General features: G+C 39.0%; 1 protein-coding gene across 10 annotated transcripts in view; it reads left to right on the forward strand.

Moving 5' to 3' along the window:
* The window catches only part of ABCC4 (ATP binding cassette subfamily C member 4), a 151,243-nt gene that overhangs the window by 106,258 nt on the left and 21,870 nt on the right, over positions 1-23,115 (forward strand). For 7 of the 10 annotated variants that reach the window (XM_030036470.2, XM_030036473.2, XM_041128657.1 and 4 more), the window contains 7 exons: positions 541-660; positions 4,548-4,658; positions 6,152-6,252; positions 8,428-8,619; positions 12,970-13,125; positions 17,202-17,291; positions 17,766-17,938. In XM_030036470.2, the coding sequence (XP_029892330.1) occupies positions 541-660; positions 4,548-4,658; positions 6,152-6,252; positions 8,428-8,619; positions 12,970-13,125; positions 17,202-17,291; positions 17,766-17,938 (943 nt within the window). Of the gene's footprint in view, positions 1-540; positions 661-4,547; positions 4,659-6,151; positions 6,253-8,427; positions 8,620-9,394; positions 9,574-12,969; positions 13,126-17,201; positions 17,292-17,765; positions 17,939-23,115 lie in introns of those variants that run through there. The other 3 variants (XR_003926537.2, XM_030036475.2, XM_030036476.2) reach the window with 3 other exon arrangements.

Below are 23,115 nucleotides of genomic sequence, written 5' to 3' on the forward strand. Positions count from 1 at the left end.
TTGCTATGCAAATAACTTCCTTATTGCCTTGGTTCTCAAGTAGTGAATTACATGCTTAACTCCTGCTTTGTGCAATGATAAACCTCAGGTATGTCAGTTTAACTATCTGTAAGTAAAGCTAGTTAAGAACGTGCTAAGTTGCTGGTCTTTGGGACCTTGCATGCACATACTAATGGAGTTTCTGACCTAATCTGACTTTTGTGCCTGACTTCAGCTTGACTATGGTATGAAAGTTAAGCATTATGAATAACGAACATGGGTGCCTCATGTCATTAATAAAACTCAAAGAATTTCTTCAGTGACAACTATTGTTAAAAACCTAAGACATTTTTGTATAAATTAATCTGCCCGGCTGTCTGACTGATTCTAATTGAGTAAGAGGACTTTGGTTAAAGATACTGCATATTTATTCTAAAAGGATGCGGTACAGTAACTTGTATGGTTAAATATAAAGTAGTAGGATTAAAGATTAGTGTGGTACAAAAAGAATTAAATGTTGTCCTTCAGCTATTGCTAAGTTACTCTCATTTCCCTTTGTAGCTCGAAGTCCAGTGTTCTCCCACTTGTCGTCATCCCTCCAGGGACTTTGGACTATTCGGGCTTTGAAAGCAGAGGAAAGATTTCAAAAATTATTTGATGCACACCAAGACCTCCACTCAGGTTTGTGATGAATTGATGTGAAAAATCAAATACTTTACTCTGTAGGAGGGAAATATCTTATGCCCTCAGCGACATGTATATAATGTACATTAAAATCAGTATGAGCTGTGCATTTGTCTCTTTAGGGTAAAATTTCTCTATTAGAACAAAAATGTTATTATCTGTCTAGATTTTGAGAGTTTACTTTGGGCTGTAATGTAATTTGAGATACCCACATGTATGTTTTAACAATGTCTAAGATAAACATTTTAAAGTACGCTTGATAAGAATATTTAAAGAATCATTTTTGACATTTTTCTGGATTCCATGTTTAAAAAGAGAAAGAGAGAGGAGGAGGAAACAAGCTATATTATGAAGCATTTAATTTTAAGTAGTGTGCTAGGAGTGGACAGACATGGTTAATATAAATCACCTTGGAAAAGTTCCATAAATCTCACTTCTTTTTGACTTTGAGCAGCTTCCAGGGCTCAAATCTAATATATGGTATTAACATGACCAGAAGGTGTAAAATATTAGTATTCCGCCAGCATAAGTAATATAATCCAGGTTTGTGCTGTGATTCTTTACCTTCTGTCAATTAAATGTTCTCTATTACAATGTTTTTCAAGATGCAGCATAATACAAGTTTGCAATTTTGTGTTTGTTAGGTAAGATCTTGAATTTCCTCTGTCATAACATATACAAGTATATTGTATGGCTTTTTTGTAATTTATAGGCTTCTAAGGTTTCAGACCAGACCAGTTGATCTTTTCTGAAGTACAGTTTATCACAGGCTGTAGAATCATGCACACTGACCTTCATGTTGAGCCCAGTAACTTGTGACTGGGGAAACATATCTTCCAGGGAGGCACCTCTAGCTTTGAATTCCCAATTTCTTAATATTTTCAAGTCAGTAGTTATTTGACCAAATCAATTTTACTGTAGCTGATAGTGAGGGAACACGAAGGTTTTTTTTTAAGCTTTGTATTAAAATACACCTTTAGTCGATAAACTGCATATAAAAGTTTCACTGTACAAGGAGGACCTTGACCTTTAAAAGAAATATTTTCTTGTATTTTCAGGTCAGATCTAAGGAACATAAACACACTATTTTCCAGTTGATTTTGTGCATCTCTAACAAAACTGTCAGTAACACCCCATCTGGGCAGTTCAGGAACCTGCTTTTGAGATCAAGCTTCAGTGCTTATAGTTACACTTTTTTGTGTACCTACACGCTTCATCTTGGTGTCTTTCCTCGTGTGTGTGTGTGTGGTTTTTGGTCCTCGGAGGGAATATGAGCCAGCAGTGTGCCTAGGCAGCAAAGGCGGCCAACAACATCTGGGCTGTATTAACAGGAGCACAACCAGTGGAAGGAGGGAAGTGATTATCCCCCTCAGCACTTGTTAGCCCACATCTGGAATACTGCATCCAGTTTTGGACCCTCAGATACAGGACACACTCTAACATTAAACTGGAGTGAGTTCAGTGGAGGGGCCGCTGAGATGGTCAGGGGACTAACAGGAGAGATCTGCCTGTGAGGAGAGGCTGAGGAAACTGGGCTTGTTCAACTTGCAGAAGAGAAGGCTTACAGAGGATTTAATAGCTGCCTTCCACTACCTGCAAGGATGTTACCAAAAAGATAGTCACGCTCTTCACAGTGGTACATGGTGGGAGGAGCAAGAAAATGCATGTAAGTTGTAACAAGAAAGGATTAACCTGGATACAAGGAAAAACTTTTCCACCATGAGGACAGTCAAGCAGAGGAACGGGTTGCCCAGAGACATTGTGCAGGTTCCATCCATGTCGATTTTCAGAACTCGAACTGCATAAAGCGTGGAGCAACATGGCCTGACTTCAGAGCTGACCCTGCTTTGAGCAGGAGGTTGAACTAGAGATCTCCTGAGGTTGCTTCCACCCTAAGTGATGCTTTGATACAAAATGTGTACAAGCAATGCCTGATAGAAGAGGATACCTTTCACACTAGCTCACAAAGTTGGAGTCCTGGGTTCTTTAGTCTCCCAAAGAGTTTTAAATTCTTTCCTGCATCACAGAAGGCTCTCCCAGCCAGCAATGGTTTTGTTTAATGCTTTTGGCTGGAGTGGTGTCCTCCTCTCTACTTAGGGCTGAGCCTGGGAAACAGGACACTGGCTTCAGACCCTCTTTCAGGGATGCCTATGAATTTGATATTAAATAATCTTTAGATAAAAAAAACATCTAAAAGGCATGCTGAGGTTTGACCAAACCTAAGTTTCCTTGCTGCCAGTGCAACATCGCTATAAGCAAGCTCGTTAGTCATCAGAAGTTACATCATAATGAGTCTGTTAGTCCCCATGATTGCCATATTCCTTCCTGCATGCACAGTGACCCTGGTTACATAGGGAGGTTGCAGAATGACCCATCTCAAGCTGGCAGTTTAGTGCACCTTCCTGGACAACAAGGTCAATGGAGCAAAACCTTGGAGCTGAAAAATCTACAACCCAAGTGTCCCATTTCCTGGTTTTACAAGTACACGATTGCACCAAAAATGACCTTTCGTGTTACCAGGAAGCTGCCATAGGCTGTTTCCAGAGATACTCAGCTCCTGGGTTTCAGAGAGGTACCTGAATTATCATGGCGAATTCAATTTCTGGAACTAGGTTCGTGACTTGATGCAGCGCTCTCTTCTGCGTGTATCGTTCTGTGTGCCTAGGTGTACGACTGTTCATTACACCATACCAAATGTATTGTTTAATGAAACCGGCTGCTAAATGTGTGGTCAGGCATATGCAGTTAGAGTTGACATAAATAGGACTAAGAGGTTACCAGCTCTGGACCTTACCTGGCTGCCTCTTGTCATCCTTGCTCTTTCCCTCTGCTGCCCTCCAGAAGTTACACGGGGTTCTGTTGGTTGAATTGTCGATTTGATCACTCTGTAATCTGGCTATTCAAAATGATCTGGCTTAAAACCAGACTTAGCTCCTCCCTTTTTTTTTTTCAAGAGGGAGGATTTTTTTGGTTTGAATCTTTCCCAGCACTGAGCTAAGGAACATTGAAACAGTTGAAACAGCACTGATCTTTAGCATGGAGTAATGACAAGCAATGCAGAAAGGGTTGGAATGGTAACCTTCTGCTGTGACTTGGTAGTAGCTGGAACAATTCATCTGACTGCAGCCTAAGCAATAAATAATGCCATACTTCGTTATGGCTATTTGATTTCTGGTTTTGGCCCTGAATTCAAACACTTTGCCTTCTGTATTGCAATGTCTTTTCCTGCTGTCTCCTGTATCTCGTACTGTAGCATATCTATCTGGGATGGAATTTAGCACCAAATTGTGGCCACCTGGATGTGAGTGCCCAGTGTAGGTGTCCACCTGTGAGCTTCCCCGAAGTAGATATGTGTGTTTAGTCAATTGAATAGCTCTGTAGCTCCACTGGCTGTATTGAGTAGCTCTTATGGGATCTCAACCAGCTGCAGCTGCCTTCTAAAGACTTGGCTGTGTCAGTTGTGTTGTGATATGTTCTAGCTAAAAGCCTGTAGACTGTAGTTCAGCTAGAGCAAATGTAATTGTACTTCTGCTTTTTGTATAAGACTCCCGAGTCCACTAGAGTTAAAAAAAGGCTTCCATTTTAAATAAATGGACCATGCTTCAGGCCTTGACTGGTTTTCTTTTTCTTGCTATTACTGTATGTTATACTAGCTGTGGTTGCTATTGTGGTTGCTATTAGTGTGAAAAACAGGTTAGACCATTTCAGGAAAACTGGACAATGTTCTGATCATTGTCATCAGTCCATACAGACGTGCACTTGAAGATGGCAATGGGTGGTTTTTTAACAACTTACAATATTAACATGAATTAATTTAATAATAATTATGCAGCTTAGTTTTCTAATAATCCACTGTTCTTATGTCTTTGTAAAATACACTTTAGAGGCCTGGTTTCTATTTTTGACGACCTCGAGGTGGTTTGCTGTGCGTCTGGATGCCATCTGTGCCATTTTTGTTATAGTGGTTGCTTTTGGTTCCCTGCTTCTCACCAAGAGTAAGTACAGATGTTAGAAAAAGTTCACCCAGTAATTACCATGTATAGTAATGTCTAATTCTTTTTCATAGTTTGCTGTTTCTAATTGTTTAAGGACGGTAATTAAGTTAAATGTTTCTTTCTAGATCGTGATCTCTTCCTCAGTCTAGGGCATTGGGGCTGTATCTGCTTTCCTGCAAATACTGGAGGCAGTTCAGACATCTTCTGGGCTTAGACATGCATCTACCATCATCCCCAAATGTGCAAACAAACTTGCAGATCCGTAGTCTTCACTTTTGAGATTCTGGCTTTCAGAGCAATAACAACAAATAAATCTTCTTCTTTTTCCCCACCTTTGCCTTTCTTTTTTGGGCCTACAGGGCTTTGATTTTTTTCATACTGAAACACCCACAGAGCTGCTTCTTAACAACTTTTTTCCTTTCTACGCATGGCACAATAGACAAAAGGCAAGCTAAAATTCCTAGGGATACTCTTCTAATATCTTGGATCAACAGGATAGGCCAGTTCCAGAAAGAAAATCGCCTTGTAATAATACATTTTATGTTCACTGTCACTCATGAACTGTCATTAGTGTATGCATCATCCAGGATGTAATTGGGTTAGATGTACTAGAATAAGATAGTCATCTAAAATATGAAGGAAGAAGTAATTATCTTGGACATGAAAATTAGTGCTAATTTGCTGGTTTTGTTTCTTTTCTTTTTCCTTTGGAAAAGTTCTGTGTATGTATGAGTGTTTTAAAATTTGAACACTCTGTGCTGCTCAACACGGAAAATTTTGAGCTAGGTTTGATGTTATTAGAATACAAAAAAACAAGTCAAAACAAAAGTCCTGAATCTTTCCTTGCCTCTGGATAAGGAGTAGTTCTCTTGAAGTCAATAGAGCTATGCTAGGATAAAGTTCAAGTAAGTCAGAGGACAGTCATGCTTAATATTGGGGCAGACAGAATTCATTTATTTTGGGAGAGCAGACCCGCTGAACACAGTAAATGCTTATATAAACAGGGGAAGAAATATTCTGTCCTGTTATTTTCTCTGATCACTTACAAGAGTACAAAGTTGATGTAAATGTTCGTAACTTACTTTGAAATCATTTTACGATGATTATTTGCTTAGGTTTAGGGGCTGATCGAATTTGCTTAGAAAAAAGTGAAGAGTTACAATGCTCAGCCAGATAGGGATGACCCTAACAAGCTATGTAAGTATGGTCTTGAGACTGAACCTCAGTTGTTAGATAAAATGCCAGGCCAAGGAGAATGGGAATTATCTTTTTGAATTATACAGACAATTTCCAAAATGTACCCAAAAAAATGCAGCAAGTAGCTGTTCTGCCTGGAGCTACTCATTGCACAGATGGCAAGTACGGTGTAACCAAACAAAATTCTGGCTGTGATGCTACCATCGTGTAAGTAACCTCATGAAAGTGAAGTTAACTAGGATTTTGTGTAATTACCAGTGTACCTATTTGATTCTCTTTTTTTCTTTGTTCTACAGCTTTGAATGCAGGGCAGGTTGGTTTGGCACTATCCTATGCAATCACCCTCATGGGAACATTCCAGTGGGGTGTTAGACAAAGTGCTGAAGTTGAAAACCTGGTAACGTTTATTTCTTCCTTTTCACCTCTTGGTTCCCTTTCATGGTTGTGACATGAGGCCTTAAGGACGGGATTCTTCTTAATTAACTTAGGACATTAATACCTTAGCAAGCGATTGAGGCACTACTTACAGTCCATAAAGAAAAATAGCCTCTTCTAGGGTATAATTTGTCTGACTGATTTTGAATGTCTGTTGAGATGAATTGTGCCCAGTGACTGTCTCTCTCCATTCATAGTAAGGGAGGCTTCATAACCTCCCTTTACAGCAGAAAGGAGACTGTCTAGTTACAATGTAGACAATTGCATTGCAACTTGCTAAAATTACAAGAAATTAATCCCTCTCTATCAGTAAGTTTTTTTTTTTAAATGATTCATTTAGATTTGGCATTTTTAATTTATTATTATTTGTTGTTGCATTTAAAAATTTGATTTATATTCCTCATGGCATTTTTAGGGTCCTGTGAATTTGTTGTAAAGCTTTATCTTCTTCTTAATTTGTTGTAAGTTAACAAATATTTGAAAGTATTTGTTTATATTCAGCTGAGAGGATTGTGTGTTTTCCAAAATATATAAAGTAAAATGCCTTCCACCAATTTACAGTATTCACTAGCATGTTCTAGTTTGTCTAGTTGTCTATTTACTTTCTTAAATTAATATATTAAGAAAAAAGACTATAAAAAGAACCTACTGAGCATGAACCTGGGGATTTTTGTGTTCTGTTGACAACTGGAGTTACTTGTAAATATGATTTGCTGACCATTGTCTAGGAAATACATGTAGTCCTCTTGTAGAAGCCACAAAGCCATATTTAATAACAGATAATAATAATGTTAGATTTGTATTTCTTTGTCTAGCATGTTGCTTCTTCAGAGCATGTTTCAAACATGAATAAACTAGGGGTGACAGACTTTGGTGAGAAACAGGAAGAAAGCTTTAAGCTTTTTCATACCAGTTGGGAAGTTTTGGAAGTGTGAATCTGTGGGACTCCTATGTAGTGAGTTACTCTCTTGGAGGCTGTGATTTAGAAATACTTTGGAGGAGAAAGGCTTGCCATTCACTAAGCTGGCTTTGTTGTGGAATGCTGATCATTTTGTGGAGCTATGATTAGCATCAACTTCTTTGACAGGTGGACATCCACCAAAAATCCCTTGTTATTAAAGGCTGACTACATTTGGGGGAGGCAAGAACATTTCCTCTCTGTTCTACTCTGTCCTTCCTTCTTTGTGTGCTTTTCCCTGGAGCTTATTTTGTAATGTGGAAAGGGTGGGTGGCAATGAGCTTAGAGAACTTGCTGCCTGGTGACTTCTGCCCTTAAAGCCACTCCAGGCAAGATAAGCCTACTGGATATCTCTATGATTGTTTTTTTTTTTTCAGAATCCATCTGTGAGTGGATAACATTAATACAGTTAATTGTATTGAGAAAACGTATGGGTGAGGATGCACAGCAGAGCCTAAGCAGATATTTTTGCCCAAGGGGAAAAAAGTGTCTAGATAGCTCAACTTCTTTTTCGCCTCCTTCCCGTAAGATTAGAGCCATCAGCAAATATTGCAGTTTCTTTCATATCTGGCATAAAATACATAGGAAAACAAGTTTTATTGCATAGAAGTCACTAATAATATGGTGACAGCTATCTTGGATCGTGGAGTTGCTTGTGACAAACATATTTAAAAGATTTGCTGGGGGTGAGCAGAGCGGTGATGATGAGGACAAAAAAAAGGGATGATGAAGCCAGTAACTCGATGCTAGTAGTTGTCGTACGTCTGCCTGTAGCTCATATGGCAGTTTCATTTCTAGCTTTGTCTTCCCAACACACAATGAAATGGTGTTATCTTAGCCAAGACTGACAGACAACTCTCATAGCTTAAATTTCTTAATACTTATGCACATACTTAGATTTGTAATTAATCCCACTGATTAGAAATGAATGCTTATGTATGGATTTATGTATCATGATAGATTTGGGTCTGTAGTAGGACATGAGATGCATTTCTACTTTTTCAGTTGTATAAAGTAAGCATAGGATGGTAACAAATACTCTTATCTGTGCTTAAAAGAAAAACTGGAAAAATTTGCATTGAATCTTTACAGTAAAAATACATGCACACCTATATATATGCGTGCAATATTTGCAATAAGCTGAAATTTGTGTATATATGTCGTCTTTCCTGCCCTTAGATGATATCAGTAGAAAGAGTAATGGAATACACAGAACTTGAAAAAGAAGCTCCTTGGGAGACCAACAAGCATCCACCACCTGAATGGCCAAGCCAAGGAATGATAGCATTTGAAAATGTTAACTTCACTTACAGTCTAGATGGACCTTTGGTGTTAAGACATTTGTCTGTTTTAATTAAACCAAAAGAAAAGGTATGTATATAGCTGTCTTAGGCCATTCACAGAAATTAAGCAAAAATGATAAGTTGGCAAGAAGCTGTGTGATAAAAATACATTATAAGATATATGGATGTTAGGAAATTAGTAAGTGTTCTTTTAAAATATAAGCCTTAGTTGTATTTAATAACAAAATTTGGAGCCTGTTTGTGTCCTGCAAATGTAGCGTAAATGCATCTGGGAACGTGACATTTCTGTCTGTCAAAACAAAGGATTAAACATGTTTGATAATTTTCTGATAAAATTTGGGTTTCATCAGAAAGTGGCAGACATTCAAAATACCAACTAAGCCCAAAATGTTTGTTCAAATCCAAAGCAAATGGAGCTGCATTAGGAAATTGGGGATTCAATAGAGGGAACATAAATGGAACGAAGGATGTCAACAGACAAGGTGAGCAGAGACAATTGAAAACAAGGAATGTACACGTTCTTGCACAGAGCCCTGAATGGAAGAGAGAAAAAAGAAACACAAATCAGTTGAATAACTTTAGAATTGGGAATTTTATTTCAGTTCCTTTCGGCTACCAATCCAATTAACTGTTGCTGTTAATTAGATTGGTAGCCAAAAGAAACGTAGAAATAAAACTCTTCCTCCTCTGCAAATTTGACTCTTCTTCCCCAATTTTGACACTATCCCAATTGAAAGAGTGCTGCAGGGAAGGTCTCCCCCACAGACAAAATTAAATTAGAGCCCTGCAGTGTTAATTCGTGCTTTGCTACATTTCAAATGCACATGTACTTTTTTGATTAGGATATCTTCCCTAGGAGGCTGGTTCAACTCTCTACAGTCATTGCCATGGCCTCATTTGTAACATGCTTTTCCATTCAGTCCCAAACCTGTTTCGTTCCTCAAGTGGACCTTTTTAATAACATGCGTGTTACAAGAATTCAACCCAACTTTGCTGCATGGAGATGATCTCATGGAATTAGGTATGGGTGAGTTAAAAATGATGTTTAAGAAGAAGAGCAAAAGGGATGTTTATCTACTCTCTACTTTTCTTGCCTATGGGCCATCTCTCTAGCTGTTATATCTCACTCCAGTGTAATAGCAGACAAGATGATTTACATTTCTTAGTGAGAGACAGAAATAAAATAAAATAAAAAACGGAAGCAAGAGATACTAGCAATGTATGACTCAATCCTTGGTGGGAGCAGGAGGGGGAGGGATGACTGGGGGTATTTATTTTTGCTGAGTGGTTATGCTGTGGTTTTGTCATCCTGAAGTGAATTTGCCCAGCTTGAAACTATTGCCAAGAACTTCGTGTTTGTTTTCTGTGATGTTTTGCACAATACTGCAGTAGACTGCCACTGTGTGAAATAAATCTCCCAAGCATCTGTGCTCCTTATATTGGTTTTAATTATGGAGAAGCGTCTCTTCAGAACCAGGTTTCCAGATCCGCTAGGGATTCTGCCCATGTGGCTGTCAGTGAGAGCTCTTATGCCTGTTCAGAGCCCTGGCTCATACAGACTTCTGGTGGGTGCAGTACCACTGGCAGGATGAATGAGCTTAAAGTTCTGCCGTGCTTGTGTTTTTCTTGTAGCCACCCCAACACCCAGTTTGGGAAGGTGTAGGTACAGTGAGAATGGAGGACATGATTACTAGCAGGTCACTGGCGGGTTAGGTTCTCTTGTGATCTGCTTGTCTCAGCGTTCAGTATTTCCCTACAGTCAAAGCAGGCTAGGAAGGACCCTCCGTTTTAATCACCTTTGCTAACGTAGCCTAGTCTGCCAGACAGACCACGGAGTGCTCGCGTCGGGAAGGAGCTCTGCCAGCAGCTCGCTGTGAGCGATTAACCTCTTCAGCTACTGTAGCTGCAGCAGGAGGAGGTTAGCGTGTGCAGCCTTGGGTTTTAAACACCACTATCTTTGTTTTGGGGTGCTTACGAATGCTTATTGACGAATACGTTGTTAAATGCACCTTGTCCTGACAGATCCTAAATCTGAGGGGATGGCTACATGAAAAAGTTAGGAGGGCGAGGGTCTAGATTTACGGCGTGGCAGCTGTTCGCGTAAATACTCTCACGGCGTAGCACGAAAGGGAGGTTGCCCGAGGGATAACAAAGACACGGGCAGTTTCAGTGGAGTAGTTGACGTGCTGTAAATCTCGCTCTCATTTTTTGTGCAGCTCGACTTTGAAGTACAAGTGACGCTTGAGTAATGATGAGCCCAGCATAGCAGGTGTACTCCTGCGTACGCACATGGCTTACATTGGGCCATGTGATTCCTGTTAGGTGGCTGGGACTTGCATTTGCAGACCTTCGCTGTATTTGCACTGGCTATGAACACGGGCCTCTGAAGAATACAATGTATTAAAAAAAAATAAATAAATGTGTATGCCGAGAGCTGTTTCAAATTCATGTAAATTTTCAGCAGCCTGTAGTCAATTGGACCAAAAATACAAATAGATTCCTCTAAATACTGAAGAGCGTAGTCCTTTCATTTGATGCCAAACTGAAAGTGGGATTTTGACAATATGCAGAGCAGCTGCATTTTTATTTTAAGTATCAATGTATTTTTTTATGTTTTTTTCTTTATATCCTTAATACAATACTTTATATCACTGACATTTACAGAGAAACAATTGAACTTTTGTTTTCACAACTCTGCGTGTCTGTGTTCTCCATTCAGCATTTTCTTTCTGAGCTGTAGTATAACTGTTCAGAAATATTTTTCCTTTGTTTCACTGATATAATTTAGAATACTAGACGTTTTATCATTTTTTGTAACAGATTTGCTTAGATTAGGCTGTATCTTTAATAATAAGCACTGTATAAATGTTAATTAGTTTATGTACAATGGTACAATAATGAATTGTTGGATGGAACTCTTGAATCAGAAAATAGAAGTAGAAAATACCTTTTAGATTATGCAGCGTAAGTTGCTCCTTGCAGTATACTTTTTTAGTGTGTCGTGTATTTGTGATCAAATGTGGGCACTGCTGCTTTGTCTGAGCTTAGTGTCTCTGACTGTTAGAAAAAAGTTTCTCCTTGTTCTTCGATGTAATGTGTCCTGTGCTTAATTTAATTCCAGCAGTCATAACTGCATACATCTGAGTCTCAGGCAGTGGGTAATTGCCCTCTGGTGTCTGTACGTATACTCATGAAGGTTTTCATGTTTCTTCCTCCTTTCTGCACCCCAATCAGTTCGCCAGGCTATATTGTACATGTTTAATCCTCGTAAATCCTTCCTCATCAAATGAGTATCTCCAACCCATATTAATTTTATATTGCACTTCTCTGAACTCTTTCCAGTGTGTTGATTTCTTTCTGGAAATGTAGCGATTAGAACTGAGTGCAAGAAATAAAAAATCCTGCCAGATCAGATCTGTGTAGAGGGTTACGCCCATTACCTTCTCTGATACAATTGATTACTGTACATTGTTTCTCTAAGAATCCTTTACCTGAAGACAACATTTAAAAAAAAAAAAAAAAAGTTTGCTGTTCAAGTAGTATTTAATCACCACTAATTTTATGTCTGCTCTCATTTATTAATGGGCCTACTTTCTCCTAAGTGTTGGTTTCATATGAAATATTTGTAGGCCTTAATCCCTCGTCATTAAAGTTAGCAATCCCATATTTTGCATTGTCTCTACCTCTTTCTTCTGAAAGCATTATTTTTTCACATTGTATACAGCTTCTGATTTTTCTTTGGGAAAATATAGAAGCCTGAATGACTGTGATTTTATTATTCACTGTTTCTTCTGTTTGGAAAGGAATTGTAGCTTGGCCACATGGCCTTGTAGTTTCAATACTTACGTCCTCTCTGTTGAAGCTGTCTGAAGCACGAATACAGTTTATAATCCTGCTAGTTTTGGCTTTTAGAGTTTGACTGCTTTAAAGTACTTCACCTTAACCATGCTAACCAAAATCAGTCTCACTTATTTAAATTGGGAATACTGCTCATACATTGTTCCCGAAGTGCTTTATGGGAGTCCTTTTTTGGGTTGAGAAGTAGATGCATGCCTGAAATGATTTGCCTAACATCACCCAGCAAACCAGGCTTAGTATAAAAATTAGCAGCCTTGAATCACATTACTCTATATGCGGAGCCACTTTATCTTGTTTACACAATAAAACACCACACATTAAGGGAAAATCTTTCACCTTTGAATATGATCCAAGAAATTGTTGGGTATCCAAATGTCACCTGAATCCAAACTGATTTGGGGGGAGGTTTTTTCCTCTCAGAAAAATGTTAATTATAAAGAAGTTTTATTTGGTGCTTGTTCTACTATAAATCCTGTGATGTCGTAAAACTGTTGCTTGACATATTAATTTATCCTGGAAAGCTCATGGTTTAATAGTACAAGCTTGGCTTGCTCTGTAGGTTGGAATAGTGGGAAGAACCGGAGCTGGGAAGAGCTCTCTGATAGCAGCCCTCTTTCGCTTGGCGGAACCCGAAGGAAGGATTTGGATTGATAAGTACTTGACATCAGAGCTAGGACTCCATGACTTGCGGAAGAAAATTTCAATTATACCTCAGGTAAGAGAGTGACTTGGTCTGCTGTAAACATTTTCAATATAATGCCATAGTATTTAAAATGCTTTGCTGGGATATGTTCCCCATGCACCCCCGTATGAAGTAGACATAGAAACTTCAGTGAGGTGTTATTCATACTTGAGTAAGGTCTTGATTATTTTAAGATAAACGGAATCAACTTTGGGGACTGGAGCATTTTCTTCCTAGTTTTGTCCCGCCTATTCCTCTGGAATACTTGTGAGTAGGTGTCAGCAGTATGCTGTCCTCCTATAGTCTGGGAAAGAGCAGAGAAAATCTGACAGGCATATACCAATCTTCAGCAGTCCTCTGAAGTCACTTGATCCTTTGGCAGCAATTCCTGCCTGATGCGTTGTCTGAAGCTTCCCTAGTAAGGGACTTTGAGGGACCACTTTCACCTCCCTAGTCACAACTGTACAAACTGACTGAGGCTGGATCTAGAAAGAACAAGTATGCCAACTAGAAGTGAACTACTAGCCTTTCCATTATTTGGAGAAGGTTGGACAGATGGAAACTAGGGGAACAGACAAAAGAGAGGGTCATTATGACCCATAAACAAGAACTTGGTGAGTTTAGAAGCTGAATGCAGGAAAGGCTACAATACAGGGAAAAAAACCTAAGACAGTGTTTGGAATAGCCTCATCTCTGGTGCTGGAGCAGAAGAAAGGATGTTCCAAGAAGTCCAGCAGGTCACAGGTCGTCTCTTCTATGGTCTTACATTCAAATGAGGCATTGAATTAGAGAAGGCTTATGTATAACTTCAAAACTTCCTGAAGGCAGAGCCTGTGCAGGTTAGCATGTTTCATGAGAGCTCTGATCTCTTCCGTGATCATTTGCTCTCCACTGGAGAGGGAGGAAGAAGGAAAAGCTCATATGCTGCAAATGCAAAGTTATGTTTTTGGCAAATAATTCATCTGGGATGTTCTAGCAGATAGATAGAACAGTAGGCTGGAAACAAGAGGAATTTGTTTGCCATGTTTAGTATTAATTCTCAGATCTCTGTATTTTATTACAGAAGCTGTATTTAGAGTCCTTAGACCATCTTTGTATCTGAATGTTTGCTAGCCTGTTGGCAGGGTGGCATTCAGAGTGTATTACTTTCTTTAACTTGAGAATCTGATAAGAATGGCAATGAACAGTGGTTCTAAGCCTCTCTTCACTACCTGCTTTTTTTTTTCCTCCCCAAGAATAGGAGTCAGAGAGAAGAAGCAGGTATGCCATTATCCAAAAAAAAAAAAAAAAGAAAAAAAAGTACTCTCCCAGCAATTGGATATTGGATTGTTGCCTAATGCAGGATGTCTTTTGTTTCTGCATGCTGAAGGCTTTGTTACTGCACAGTGGAGGTACTCACTGGAAATAGTCATCTTTTGTATGTAAAGAGGACTTCACATGGATTTAGCTTCTACTTTTTTTGTTTGTGTGCAGCATTCTTTTCTCCTGAAAGCAGATGATCATCAGTTCATTCAAGGTCTACAGCTTTTTGAAAGCCTTGCCTATAGCTATTGCAGGTGATTTCTATATTGGGAAGAATTCAACCCAGTTGAATAAAATAGAGTACTGAGACAGGAAAACTGCTGGTCAAATACAGTTTCTACATGTTGAGTGATGCAGATGCTCAAAGTTCACTGCATTTGATTATAGATGGTTTTCTGTCATATATTGGTATGTTGACATGGCTGTAAAACTATTTTAAACCAGTTGAATTCTGTGACTTTTACCAAGTTTATATGGTAGGATTTTCATCATGGTCCCAAAGGGTTTTAAGTTTCCAAAGGAAAGGCCAAAGAGTTTTAAGTTTCCAAAGACTAGCAGGTAGCATTTCTTTTCCACATAAGGGAAGACTTGTTTCCACTAAAACCATGCAAAACTATGAAGTGGTGGTAGTAAGAAGAAGAGGAGGGGTTGGATTAAGGTTTATACTGTAGTAAACTGAGTGATAGGCATTGTCCTATACTGCATTAATAGTAGTGTCAATAATAGAAATAATAATAATGTAACATCAGGTAGTTATTTTGCAGCAAATATCTTCATAATTATATGGGAAGCTAAGAAACCAGAGGGAGAGCTGCTTATTAAAATTATAACATAAAACATGCTAAACAGAACCATTCCTAGAGAGTGATGAGGCAAGAGTGAAGTTTTCTTACATGTAAGTTTAAATACCTACCTGGAGAAATAAAAATGTGCTTAGGCTTCTAATTGCTTGCTTGGATGGAGCTATGTGAAGGTTGTGTTTGTAAATCTTTTCTATGCAAATGTTGTCTGCCTCCCTGACTGCAAGCATTTTTACAACAATTATTTACAGGTTTGTCTTATTACTTTCCTCTCATAAACCAGACTATTTTAAATAATAATCTGTGTCAGAAATGATAATTAAAAAATATCCTTATCTTCTGTTGCAGTACATGTCTATTGTTAAGACTTTTATAGTAGTTATGAACACTTTATAAATTCAGCCTCTTATTTTGCCAATGTATAAAAAAGGATTGAAAAAGAAAATAAACGTAACAATACCTTCAAAACACACCAAATAGTGTATTAAAATATGTATTGTTGAACAAATTACTTTCTAGGTGTTTTTGAAGAAAAGTGTTCTTTAACCTGTTAATGGGGTTTTTTTTTAAATCCTTTTGTTCATTCAACAGGCTTTTAGTGACATGTCGCTAATGCAGCAGATACTTTCAAAAAATTGCCATGTTATGTCAAGAAATGCATACGTCCTTTTACTTTGCTTGTGGCATGTTCTGTCTTTGTTAATCCTTTTATATCACTCAGAGTGGTTTAGAAATGAAGATACAATAAAAGGGTTAGGGTCTAAGTTCTGCTCTGATTTGCTGCAGCCCTTTAGAGCTGGGCGTCACTAGGGTTAGATGGGACCTAAGTCACGACAGAGGTTAGTCCTGAAGTAAGCTGAAGTTATCCAATGTAAGATAGACATTATTTCCTAGGGGAGAAAAAAAGAAAGCATTTTGCGTAAGATTTCTCCAATTTAAAGAAGACTGACAACATGATGAATGGTCTCCGTTTATGATTAGCCCTATTACAGCTTTTGACTTGTTGTTGCCTTTATGTGTGGTTTTAAGAGGGGTTGAGCCCTAAAGTCGTGTCGCTGCGTGACTCTCGGGTCTGGCACATCACATTAGTGAGTACTGATCTGTTGCTTAAAGAGTTCTGGACCAAAAGTCATCTTGCTGCTTCTCAGACACCACGTTTTCCAGTGTGAATTGATTTGTGCCAGTTTGATTAATGATCTGTTACTGGTCTGACCGGGAGGTGAAGTAGAACAAAACTTGCTTCAACCACAGGTAAACCCACATTGCTACCTGAATGGGAGAAGGTACCGATTTGGCTCCCTGGTGTGTTTTGAGTTAGAGCTTTGCCCAGCAGTGCTCCGGTTCTAAGTAAGTTTGCTTTGATGCTGTGGCAGTATAGATTAACTTCTATGCGTATAGGTTTAAACATTGCGCTGAAATGGTGAAAGCTGTTCCTTTTAGGCTCTGGTGAATTGAAGGGCTTTTATGGTATGAAATGAAAAAAAAAAAAAAAAAAAAACCAACCCAACCAAACAGAGAAGGAAGACCAGAAAGGCATTGTGAGCTCTTTGATTCCTCTCTGCTTTATGTACTTCAAAAACAAATTTTCAAAACTGCCCAAACGTAATTTAGGAGTGTGAGCTCATTGACGGTGGTAGTTGCTGGTTTTCGTTAACAATACCAGGAGGATAGCAATGATTTCATGGAAATATATATATAGCTTGTGGCATCAAAACAGTGGCATGTAAATGCCCGTTTGAGTACCGACATAACTGTGTACAGCAATTTGCAAACAGACCTGTCCTGTTTGGTAAATTATCTTCATACAGACTGGTTGAACACTTGCCTTCCCCACCAACCCTTTAAGCATGCTATTGTGAAGTACTCCTTTGCATTTCATAAAAGATAGCTTGTTGTTGGGTATTTCTGTGCTATTGTTGATATAGGTTAGTTGTGATTATTATTAAATTACCTATTGCAATTTAAAATCTGTGTTTATAATGGAATGCTAATTTTATTGGGTTTTAGGAGCCTGTTTTATTCACTGGAACTATGAGGAAAAACTTAGATCCTTTCAATGAATACACTGATGAGGAGCTGTGGAATGCCTTGGAAGAGGTGACTTACTAAATCTAATAATGTACATCTGATATTTACAAGCCAAATAACACTACAGTGCTTGTATGCATTAGGTTTTAGATGTTTTCATCAGGTTTGATAAGGGCATAGCTGTCAATGGAAAAAGGTAGACCGTTGCGTGCATGTTTGTTATGTGTGTGTTTGTGCATGTGTGTATAGACACGTATATTGTTATATAAGTCTTTTATGAAAAAATTATCCTTTGGGATGATGCTTTGGTTATGGTTTGATTCATATCTTAGTTTTAATGAACATTAATAGATTCTTAACAATGTGCTTTAATGTTTTTAGAATTCTAATAACTGACACACTGTGTAATCCAACTTGGCACTTACTCATTTTGTGTCAGAATATAAAAGGTAAACCTTGCATACTTATTGTTGTGTCATCAGACACACAATAGCTGATTTAAAAGAGAGTTACTCATCCTACAACATGTTGACATGTCAACAGGTGCAACTGAAGGAGGTTGTGGAAGATCTACCTAATAAAATGGAGATGCAGCTGGCAGAATCTGGGTCTAATTTTAGTGTTGGTCAGAGGCAGCTGGTGTGTCTTGCCAGAGCAGTTCTAAAAAAAAATCGGATCCTTATCATTGATGAAGCAACAGCAAATGTGGACCCAAGGTAAAAACAAAATCTGTCATGTTAAGATGAGCTCTTTTTTCTAATAATATGATGATCTGTACTGTAGAGATGAACTTAAATGCTTTGTATTTCTGTAGTTTGTATTGCTATTTTATGTTTTTAATGACAACATCATAATTGTCTGTTCAAAATGGGGTGGTTGAGCTTTGGCTACAGAGTAGATGATATAAACTAAGCGCTCAAAATATCCCTAGTTTCAGTGCATTTCATAGAGTAGGGAAGTTGATGTTCAAAGTTTATTTGTCCTGCAGCCGTAGTCAAGAAGACAAGAACCTCCTTGGAAATGCACATCAGCAACATCAGAATAGCCATGAAACAAGTTGAGTTCTGTTGATTTCTGGAAGAGATGTCTCTTAGGAATAAATAAGTAAAAATCAATCAATTAATTAACACACACACACCCCCCCAAACAAGAAAAAAACCCCCAACCAACCAAAAAAAAACCCCAACCTAAAACTAGAAAGGTGAAAAATGGCTATTGGCAAAACCGGATACTTCTTGTTATGAGATACTATCCCTTCAGACGGCTCAGATGCCAGTGTAATAAGTTACAGATAAAATAGGGGTGGGGTGGGGGGGGAAGGTAAGCTGTCCTAAACACCACAGGAATTGCAAAACAGATTTGGAGATGTTTAAAGCTACAGAAGGGACTCATTTATCATTCATTATTTTGTCTTGTATAACTCAGGCCGGCAGAACTTTCCTGAATTCGTTCCTGTTTGAACTAGAGTGTACTTCTAGAAGAACATCCAACCTCAATAGAAAAAAATTCAATGACAACCCTTGTTAAATTGTTCCAATAGCTAAGTACCCCCACTGTTAATTTTTGAAACATTTGAAACGCTGGTGGAAATATTTTGGAAACAATACTGCAAACGTACTGCATCAATTAGTCTGAGCTGAATATATAGTTCCAACAAACTATGGCTTGAGGGAGAACTCAAAGTCCAAAGAGGACAATAACACAGCAAGTCCCTCAAACAGATGCATTAAGGATTTTGTATGTCATCTGGGCGTGACTCATTTTTATAACATCTTCTTGGGGGAGAAGTGGTGCCACTAGGGTAGCTTTGCAGTTCAGCTGACAGTGTATTTCTAAAACCTTTAGAGAAGTGCATTCCCTTCCCAGAGCTTCTCTCTCTTTTTTTTTTTTTTTTTTTTTTTTTGACTATTAGTTTATTTTTGGCTGAGCTCTAATAGATTAACTGTGATTAATCATAGCTGTGGAAATTTAATACCATCTTACTCATCTCCCTATTTTGGCATCTCACATGTGTGTGTTCTCAACTTGCACTATCCATTTAATTGATCTTGATTAATGTGTGCTGCAATATATATTATAATAAGGTAAATGTTTGTTTGTATCAACTCTAGGCATAACAATACAAATAATAACTTGGAACTTCTTCTTTGAATTCAGTTTGCATTACAGTCATTATTACCTTTTCCTTAATGTGTTGCTATAACTAGAGCCAAGTATTTTCGGCTGTGCAATCTGATAGGACGCTCATCAGGAAATGCTGATGTGGGTTGCTTAACTGAGCAGTTAGGGAGGCATTTTTGGCATGTGAGGAAAACCTCCTCCTCTGCTGGTGCACAACCCCCATACCTGGCACCCTTGTCTCTAGCCTGGCGGCAAGCACACATCGTATCGAGCACCTGGGATAGGAAACCATGGGCAGCTGCCGCTGCCTCTGGAGACACTTCTTTTTTTTGTTTTGCTGGCTCTCAATCTCTTTGCCTCAACCACTGCTGCAACCGTGTCCCTTCTCCAGTTCAACCTGGAGGCGAACGCGAGAAGGCCGGTTTTTGGGGTGGGAGGAGGAGAAGGAAGGGCGAGGTGGGATGAGGCAGCGGATGGACAGCGGGGTGAGAGGTGTGCAGCGTACCTTCCCCGCGGCTGAGGGACTCCCTGCCCTGTTTCTCCAGCTCAGCTAGGCCACTTTTGTCTGCTGCTGAGCAAAGGGGTGGAGGGAAAGAACTCGGAGTTCATCCTTCTCCCTCCTTCTTACGTCTTCCAGCTCCCATATGTACCCGTATTTTCCCCCTGGCTCCTCGTAGCTCCCAGCTGCCCTGCGTGCTGCAGGGGTGTCAGTGCTGTCGTGAGGGAGAGGAGGAGATTGCCACAAAGAAGGTTGCCCTAAGTCAGACTCCTTACGTGTTTTACATGATGACTGACAGACGTTTAATTTGATCTTATCTTCTTGGTCCCAAAGCCGGCATTCTCACCCCGAAGAATGGAGTCATTTTAAAGCAGTTGAACCATTCTGGAAAGTTGTATGAAATCTGGAGCAGAAGAGCTGAAAATCTTTCTTTAGTCACTTTGCTGATATGCTGAAACAAAATCCTTAGTAACTGAGACTTTTTTAAAATACTGAGTAAGGTGAACTTACTAAGCTTTCTGCACACGGACTATGGTATTACGTGTTAACTCATATTCTTACTGCTTATAGAGGACAAAACTTTTGGGGACCAGTTAGTCCACTGCCACATTTTTACATTGGTTGTTCATTAAGTCTGGTAAAAACAGCCATTGCACATAGTCTAGTTCATTGGCTAGTTTAACCTTGTAAGGTTTCACCTTTCGCTACATCTAATTGCTGTCTGTAACTGTTTCTCTAATGGAGAAATTACCTAAAGCCTCTCAGGAATTGTGTAGTGTGAGATACACTTCCAGGACAATCCCAGGAGGACATTAGACTGAAGATAATGACTTATCCAGTGTTCCTTTCAGCAGCTTGGTTGCTTCTCATTCAGGTTGTATTTATTCTTGCTCTTCAGATAGTTTTCTTTTTACACAGTCAACTAATTCAGGTTACACCAGATCTCGGGTTGCTGTGAAACTTGGTGTTAGATCTTCAACCCGTGGTGTCAGTGGGACAGCTATACCACCATTTTGTGCTTTCTTATTGTACTGTTCCTTGCAATGGGGAGTATTGTGGTTCCCATTTTCATATAATCAGATTAGGGTTGATCTTTTGTCATCCAGCAGCCCTGGTTTTGGTATTCAGGTTGCATCTTTGGTTTCTAATATGCCTGAAAGATGATGGGGTTTAATCCACTGAGGTGGGTGATGGAATCACTTGGCACTTGCCTGGCCACTTTCTCAGTGTGGGTAGGTGCCACAAAGGGTCCATTTACACCCTGAAAAAAGGACAGAAATGCTACTTCCTTTGGCAATTTTCTAGAGAGTAGATGGCTCTAATTGGCATGTGATATAGTCTCTACACTCTGACAGCACGTAATTCTGTACACAGATCCTTTCCTTAGTCTTTTAGATTTTCTTGCCTTTTCTACCTTCTTCCCAAGATTCTCCTGGAGGTTACTGATGGTGCGTCTGCCTGCCACCCCAAAAACTATACTTCCAAGATCTACCATGAACCTTAGAGAGGTACTGGTTGAGTCCCTATCAGTGGACATGTCTGCATGAGATTTCATATTGTGATATTTGAAGATGGAGCTATTGGGTCTATTTCTGACTACTTTGTAGTCTCATTTTAGAAAATTTGTCACACCCGTAATATGGCCAGCAGTTTCTTACTAGGGATAAGCTTATATTCCAGAAATACCTGTTTAAGAAAATAGTTTGATAGTATCTATCTAAGGATGAGAAAGGGTTTCTATTGTAAATGTAGGAAGGAGGTGATGCCATAAGGAATGCACGTAATAAAGGAAGATACAATAAATGAATGCAGAGGACAGGGATGCTCAAGGATGAGGCATTCTCCTCAGATAACAGGAATAACCTGAGAGTTACAAATCATTTTGAGCCCTTTAAAATGTTGTTTTCAAAATTCCTGAGCAAGCTATGATTCTCTGTGCTCCATAGTAGCTCTGCAGGAAACCTCACCTTGAGCTTGACTATAAGGAAAGAAGGCGCCTTTCTTTACATAAGTCTAGGGAGTAGTGAACCTTTTGTTTCTGTTTTGCTATTCTAACCATTGCAGAGAACACATCCTGCTGTCTATATAAGACTCTTCCCTACAGACTGTTTTCATGTATGGCCCTGAATTTTTTCTTTTGAAAGTACGAGTAGTCAGGTCATTGAGGCATTGCTGAGAAGGTAGCAAAAAAAGATACATGCGTTAACGCTGGGGTGAAAGCACTGGCATTGCTGTGATGTGGGGCATTAATGATGAACAACGTCCTTTTCTTAAGGAGACTGTTAACACACAGAGCTAAAGAGCCTGGCTCTGTCCTGACTTCTCCCATCTCTTTCCCTGATTGAGTACTGGCCTTGGTTCAAAAAGGAGGAGCTGAGGAACACCTGCTTCCCACCATGTTCTTTAGCTTCTTTTAGGAAGTAGGACCAGAAGGACCAAGCCTTCTCAGACTGTGGCCTAGAACCCAGTTCTCTTAAGCTCATGACAGAGCTTAAATGTTTCTGTCCCCAGATGAAGATGACAGTCAGCGTGCATGGGAACTCTTACTTAACTGTATGTCTTCCTTCTCTCTGATGATATGTCCTGTCATCAGCAGGGATTTGTCTATTCCGTTGTCATGCTGATTGCTTAAACTTAGTTTGTAACAGCAGTTATGTTCAGTCCTTCAGAGCATGAGCGTGTGCTTTCTACTGTGGAAACTTAATGGTTACTCCATTCCTCTAAGTCATCCTGTTCTTCCAAAGTTGTCTTTGTCCATTTTTTATTGTTAGTGCCTCCTGACGTGGTGGCATCAGAACAATTCTTTTTGCTTAATTTATGAAGTGATACCAAATATTTATCATGTGCAGACAGATTCAATGTAGAGTACTATTTCTGTCTAAAAAATAATAATTTGTCAGAGGAAGACGTGTTGCATGAATCTTTGTTGTATTTTATTTGATTCTCCAGTTACTTCTAACAATTTGAAGAATTAAGAGTTTGCAAGCAACTGGTTGAAGCCAACGTGGCTGCCTAAATAGACCAGTTTATCCAGATATCTCCTTTGTCTTGTTTTAACCATACCATTTATTATATATATAAAAGTAGAATTTCATGTTTTATTAGAAATCCTGGAAATGAGACCCGCGCCTTCAAGTGCCTGACTTCTAGGCTGGTCCAACTAACCCCAGTATATTTTGAGGGTTTTGTGTCTTCTATCTTGGATGAGAATTTTAGTTTCTGTACCCTTTTCTCCATTGTCACCACTCATTGTGTTTTTGAAGGCTGATGGGC

The sequence above is a fragment of the Aquila chrysaetos genome, chromosome 14 (genome assembly GCF_900496995.4).
Source record: "Aquila chrysaetos chrysaetos chromosome 14, bAquChr1.4, whole genome shotgun sequence".
NCBI classification, from domain to species: domain Eukaryota; kingdom Metazoa; phylum Chordata; class Aves; order Accipitriformes; family Accipitridae; genus Aquila; species Aquila chrysaetos.